This window comes from Chelonoidis abingdonii, chromosome 11 (assembly GCF_003597395.2).
Source record: "Chelonoidis abingdonii isolate Lonesome George chromosome 11, CheloAbing_2.0, whole genome shotgun sequence".
Lineage (NCBI taxonomy): Eukaryota > Metazoa > Chordata > Testudines > Testudinidae > Chelonoidis > Chelonoidis abingdonii.
The window spans coordinates 20570064-20576734 of NC_133779.1; the positions used below are offsets into that span (position 1 = coordinate 20570064).

Consider the following 6671-nt stretch of genomic DNA (forward strand, 5'->3'; position numbering starts at 1 on the left):
GGGGGGGCTGGGAGCCAGGACTCCTGGGTTCTCTTCCCAGGTCTGGGAGGGGAGTGGAGGCTGGGGAGTTAGAGCAGGGGGGCTGGGAGCCAGGACTCCTGGGTTCTCTCCCCGGCTCTGGGAGGGGAGTGGGGGCTGGTGGGTCAGAGCAGGGGGGCTGGGAGCCAGGACTCCTGGGTTCTCTCCCCGGCTCGGGGAGAGGAGTGGGGGCTGGTGGGTCAGAACAGGGGGGCTGGGAGCCAGGACTCCTGGGTTCTCTCCCCAGCTCTGAGAGGAAAGCAGAGTTAGAGCGAGGGTGGGGAAGGGCTGGGAGCCAGGACGCCTGGGTCCCATTGACCTCTCTTGGTCCTGGCAGGAGGATGAAGCTGCTCCCCCGGTGCTGCCGGCTCCAGGTCCTCGGGGCTGCCCTAGCCGTGTGCATGACCATCGGCTTCACCCTCCAGCTGCTGGGGGTCCCCTTCCAAGGGAGGTGAGTCCCCAGGGTGCAGCTGCAATGGGGCGCCACCTGCTGGCCACGCAGGGGAAACATGGGGGCCTGCACCTTCCTTAACGGGCGGGATGGGGGTGCGCATCTCTGCCAGGTTTCCAGAAGCCGGTGAGCCCGCCGGCCGGTCCCGTCTGCCCTTGGACTCTGCGAATCCCACTGCCGTCCTTCCCGGGCCGAGGGGAGAGCGCGGTGCTCCTCACGCTGCCCCTAGGGGAACAGGAGAACGTGCAATTTCAGTCGCACGGGAGGGTGGGGAGACTCAGACAGGGCCAGTATGGCTCCCCGGGAGCGCTTTGCTGATCCCAAGGGAACCCGGGTGAATGGCTGCGGAGGGAAAGGAACGAGCAGCACAGGCAGGGCTGGAGGAAATCAGATGGGCCAGGAACGGGAGGGAGGAAAGGGGCTTTCCAGGCGTCCGGGGCAGGAGGAAGACGGGGAAGTGGTAGCGGGGAAGGAGAGCTGGGAATACATGGCATGGAGAGGGCTGAGGTGTGTACAGCCGGCCTGCGCGTAGGGAGGAAACCACCTGGGAACGGTGCCCAGCGTGAAACAGAGACACGGCCCAGGGTGCTGTCTGAGCTTTGCTTGGGTCAAAGCCCCCTGACCCCTGAAAACTCCTGCTCGAGCCCCGCCCTGGACCCCCACTTTGCAGAAAGCTTTACGCAGGAACCACGGGGTAAACGGAACAATTTCTACCCTGCTGAAAAGGGAGCGCGTGGGGCTGGCACGGGTTCAGAGACAGGCAACACAGGGTGTGGTGAGAGGAGGCCCTGAGATCGAAACTTCACTCTCCGAGGCCAGAGGCCTGAACTGAAGTCATGGTTAAGCTGCTGGCAGCGTAAAGCAAAGGGAGGCGTGAGCCAGAGGCAGGCCCTGCTCCCAGACGTTGGCGAGGCCAGAGCTGCTGTTGCATAAACATACCTATAGCGTCTGGGATCCCAGAGCTAGAAACGTGGTTCCAGGACGCTCGGGTGCTGGCACATTCCATGCAGATAAGGAAGAACAGGCTGATCCGTCCTAAAGCCGGGGGCCAAAGGGGAAGATGATGGACGGGGTGCTTTTGTTTGAACCAACACGTACAAGGTGAGAGGCGGCACCATGCTGCATAGAGGGGTTGTACCTTGCTATGCGGAGGGGCTGCACCACAAAACGTCGGCAGTGATGTGCAACTTGTTTGTCCCTATGTAGGAGAACGCACCCCTGGGGCAGTGTCTTCGTCCGGCCTCAGCGGCAGTGGAAACTCCCACCACTGACTGAGCCGGTCCATTGCCAGGGGGCACAGATATACTAGCAGCACGTTGGATATCTAATCCGGAGAGCTGGAGACTGTGTTTTGTTTGGCAGTAAACTTGGCCGGGTGCCTTCGTCCCATATCGGAGCCTGTGGTCATTGGGGTTCCCTCAGGGTCTGCAGAGCTGGGGCAGCACACGGAGGGAACACGTGCGCAGCCGACTGATACCAACACTGACCAGAGCAGAGCTCCACACCGGTAGCGTCTGATGGCTCCCGCAGGAGGAGAGATCAAATAGACAGGGGCTGTTCAGCTTGGAAAAGCGACGCCTCAGGGGGATACGATCGAGGTCTATAAAACCAGGAATGGTGCAGAGAAAGCGAAGAGGGAAGTGTTATTTATCCCTTCACACAGCACAAGAACCAGGGGTCACCTGATGAAATTAACAGGCTGCAGGTTTTATACCAACAAGAAGCACTTTGTCGCACAACTAACCTGCGGGACTGCTTGCCGGGGGATGCTGTGAAGGCCAAAAGCGTAACCAGGTTCAAACAAGAAGTTCCTGGAGGCTAGGTCCACCAATGGCTACTAGCCGAGATGGTCCAGGACACAGCCCCATGCTCTGCGCGTCCCTAGACCAATCTCTGCCAGCTGTGGCAGTCGGGGCCAATCTCTCCAGAACTCCCCCAAAGCTCTGGTGCTGGATCTTCGGCCGGACCCCGCAGGGCAGCAATAACCACATCTTGGAGTGAGCCATTCCTGCTGCCAAACCGTACATGGACGCCACTGTCCTGCCGCTCTCGGCTGGCGCACGGCTGTTCTCCCCTGCGGTGATCCGTCCAAAACAGCCAGCGTCCGCTCAGCGCCGGGGATGGCAGAGGCAGAAAAGCTCCAGGGCCTCTGGCCCGCTCCCGGCAAACGGCAGCCACCGCGCAGGAAACCAACCACCATCCGGGCCGTACCCAGGTGGGTCCCTGGAGGGCGAGCTCCCAGCTACAAAACCCCAACGTCCCCAGAGCATCTGCAGTGATTGTGTTCCTAGGAAAAGCAGCGTCGCCCCTTCTCCGCCAGGCTGCAGGGCGGGCGAGGGCAGGAACGCCGGCCGAACAGGGGAAGGGAGAGCAGCGTCGCCCCTTCTCCGCCAGGCTGCAGGGCGGGCGAGGGCAGGAACGCCGGCCGAACAGGGGAAGGGAGAGCCTAAAGACCCCGTAGACACGTTGGACATAGCCGAATCGGCAGTGCTCGAATTCAGCCGTGGCTCCTGCGGGAACTAGCTGGAGTCATGAGAGACCCATTAGCGATGATCTCGGAGAACTCCCAGGAGGACGGGGGAGCCCAGTGGGCTGGGGAAGGGAAACGTGGCACCGGTCCTTACAAACGGGAACACGGAGGCCGAGGGAATGAGAAGCCAGCGGGGAGCCCCTGGACAGGGACGGGGTGATGAGGAGCAGCCAGCATTGGTGTGTCACCCCGATGTCATTTCTGTCACTGATGGGGCGACCGGCCTGGGGGATGCGGGGGAAGCCACAGCCTTGCGAGCTCACCACTTTTCAGGCAGGACTGTCCAGAAGCCAGCAAGGGAAACGGACTGGAGGAGGGGTCCAAAATCCACCTGGCGACACTCAGCACAGATGAGAGCCAAGGGCCACCCGGGGGCAGGAAAAATCACACACGCCCCCACGAACGGGGTGGGGGCTCCTGGCTAGAGGCGGCCGCACCGCTGACATGGAGCTGGGGGTTCGGGTGGGTCGCAGACCGAGCACGAGCCAACAACACGAGGCGGGTGCCAAAAGGGCTGATCTCCTGCTGGCCCACGGGTATTAAGGGGGCGGGAGGTGACTGGCTCCAGAGGCCTCGCAGGGGTCAGGTTGGGCCATAGTGAGCTGGCAAGCTCTCTGTGCCCTGGGGTCACATGGGGACGCCCCTCTCCAGGTTGGGAGATCTCTGGGGTCTAGAGGGGGGCCTCTATGCCTCCAAAGTCTGGATGGGGCTGGGAGCCTTGCAGGGGCGAGGGGATCCCCCATGGTCAGGGGTCGGGGGCTGGCAGCCCTGCACGGGGAGGGATCCCCCATGGTCGGGGGTCAGGGGCTGGGAGTCCTATAAGGGGAGAATCCCCCATGGCTGGGGTCTCCATCCATCTCTCACCTCCTCCCTTTGTTCCAGGGGCTCCCCAGACTGGCTGCCCCACCTCCGGTTGCTCCCCGGGGGTGGGGCTAAGGAGAGTGCTCCCTCCGACCCTTTGTCCCCCCGGCACTGCCAGCCCCGGCGCCACATCGTCTTCCTGAAGACGCACAAGACGGGCAGCAGCACCATTGTGAACCTGCTGCACCGTTTCGGGGAGACGCAGGGCCTGCGCTTCGCCCTGCCCCCCCGCTACCAATTCGGGTACCCTTACCCCTTCCAGGCCCGGCGAGTGAAGGGCTACCGGCCGGGGGGGCCCAGATTCGACATCCTCTGCCACCACATGCGCTTCGACCTGCCCGAGGTGAGACGGGGGGGCAGGGGTTGTGATTCAGGCAGAGCCCAGGGGAGGGGCTCAGGTGGGCCGAGGGAATGGGCTATGGGGGGCTAGAGGCCATGCATTTGGGGGTAGCACAGGGGAGGGGACTCAGGGGGGCTGGGAGTGTGGAAGGAGCGGACTCAGGGAGCATGCATTTGGGGGGAGCACAGGGGAGGGGATTCAAGGGGACTGGTTGTGCATTGGGGGGAGAATGGGGGAGGGAGCTTGGGGGGACCAAGGGGTTTACATTTGGGGGGAGCATGGGGAAGGGGGCTGGGAGAGGGCAGCATGGGGGACTCTGGCGGGAGTTGTGAAGGGGTGTGGGGGAGCGCCTGAGGGGGGAACATGGGGGGCTCCAGGAAGAAGGATTTGGGGGTTCCTGTCCTGCCATCCCACTCTCCCCCTCCTATTCCTCTCCCCCAGGTGCAGAAAGTGATGCCCCCCGATAGCTTCTACTTCTCCATCGTGCGGGACCCGGGGTCGCTGGCCGAATCTGCCTTCTCCTACTACCGGGGGGTGGCGCCAGCTTTCCGCCGGGCGGGCTCGCTGGCCCAGTTCCTGGCGGCGCCCGAGCGCTTCTATGACCCAGCAGAGCGGGGCAACCACTACGCCCGCAACCTGCTGTGGTTCGACTTCGGGCTGGCGCCGCTGGCCGCACCGGGCCCCGAGGACGTGAGGGCGGTGCTGGCCCAGCTGGAGCAGACCTTCCCGCTGGTGCTGCTGACGGAGCACTTCGATGAGTCGCTGGTGCTGCTGCGGGAGGCGCTGTGCTGGGCGGAGGAGGATGTGGACTCCTTCCGGCACAACGGGCGCAACCCCCGGGCCGTGCGGCCCCTGGACCCCTCCCAGGCCGCCCAGCTGCGGGCCTGGAACGACCTGGACTGGCAGCTCTATGCCCACTTCAACCGCAGCTTCTGGCGCCATGTGGAGGCCTTTGGGCCAGCCCGGCTGCAAGCCGAGGTGGCCCGGCTGCGGGAGCGGCGCCGGGTGCTGGCCGAGCTCTGCCTACAGGGCGGGGGCCCCATGGAGGCGGCCGGCATCCCCGACGAGCAGATCCGCCCCTTCCAGTTCGGCCAGGCGCAGATCCTGGGCTACGCGCTGCGGCCGGGGCTGGGACCCGCCGAGCAGCAGCTCTGCACCCGCATGGTCACCCCCGAGCTGCAGTACAAGGACAGGCTGGACGCCCGACAGTTCGGGGCCAACAGCTCGCAGAGCGCAGGTGGAGGGCGGGGTAGGTAGCCGGGGGCCACCTCTCCCCACCCCCTGCCCCCAGTACAGACGGATGGGGGGAATACGGTACATACCCTCATGGGGACCCCACAGATCAAGCCCCCGGCACAGACAGAGAGAGAGATGGGGCACAGCTCCCCAGCACAGACAGATGGGGGTTCAATGGGGCACAAAACTCTCTCCTCCAATATCCTGGCTCCTGGTATGAACAGACGGGGCTGGGACAATGGGTAAACCCTGCACACTTCCCCCTGCTCCAGCCCCGACGTCTCCGGGCTCCACCTGGACAATATTTATTGGTCTGTTATCACAGGCCTGTACCTGGGCAGCGGATGGCTGAGGGGGAGGGGGATACCTGGTACCACTCTTCTCCCCCCCGCCCCCCACAGCTGGGTCGTTAAATTCCTGGCTCAACGGTTCCCACTTTTGTTTGGTTTGTTTCCTTTTTATAAAATAATTAAATCAGGAAACCGGCCTGGAGAGTCTAAATCGCCAACCAACCCCCAACGCGGGGGCTGCGGGACGGGGAGGGGGACAGAAGCGGGGCTCCGGGGGGGGCATACAGTGGGAGGATGCTGGGGGGGTGCATAGACAAGGGGGCTGGGAAGGCAGAGACACCCCCTCCCCAGTCAGGCAGAACAAGCCCCGCCCCCACCCAGTTGTGGGGGAGCTCGGGGCACGGCCCCCAATGCTTACAGGACAGAGGTTGGGCCTCAGGCCCTCAAGCAGCCGAGGCAAACCAGGAAGTCCTGCCCCCGTAGGGTGTGCCAGAGCTGGGGATTGGCCCCTGGGCCTGCCTATCATACTTGACCTAAGGCCTGCAAACCAGGAAGTCCCGCCCCCATAGGACATGTTAGAGCTGGAGATTGGCCCCTGGACCTGTCTCTCATACTGGGCCTCAGGCCCGCAAACCAGGAAGTCCTGCCCCCGAAAAGCTCCCAGGAGCCTCCTTACCTGTCCATCATTCTCCCGGAGCGGTCCCGTCATACCCGGAAGTCCCGCCTCCTCAGGGCCTTCCAGGGTCGGGGTTGGGCAGCGGCTCCATCAGTGATATGTGGAAGGCGAATCCAGGAAGTCCCGCCTCATTCCAGCGCCGGGATTGGTCACTGGCTCTGTCCATCATCCTCTGGCCCGTGCCCCTCGGGGGCGGGGCCGTGACCCCACGCGCTCTCCGATCGATGCGCTCGGCGCTCGGCTGTGCGCCCTGCCCCCCCCCCCGCGCC

General features: G+C 64.1%; 1 protein-coding gene across 1 annotated transcript in view; it reads left to right on the forward strand.

The window, feature by feature from the left end:
• GAL3ST4 (galactose-3-O-sulfotransferase 4) overlaps positions 1-5696 on the forward strand; it is an 8255-nt gene extending 2559 nt beyond the window's left edge. Inside the window, exons 2-4 of the mRNA XM_075070393.1 lie at positions 356-469; positions 3882-4203; positions 4642-5696. Of these exons, the coding sequence (XP_074926494.1) occupies positions 360-469; positions 3882-4203; positions 4642-5457 (1248 nt within the window). The 5' untranslated portion in view covers positions 356-359 and the 3' untranslated portion in view covers positions 5458-5696. The remainder of the gene's footprint in view (positions 1-355; positions 470-3881; positions 4204-4641) is intronic.
• Positions 5697-6671: the final 975 nt, after the last annotated feature.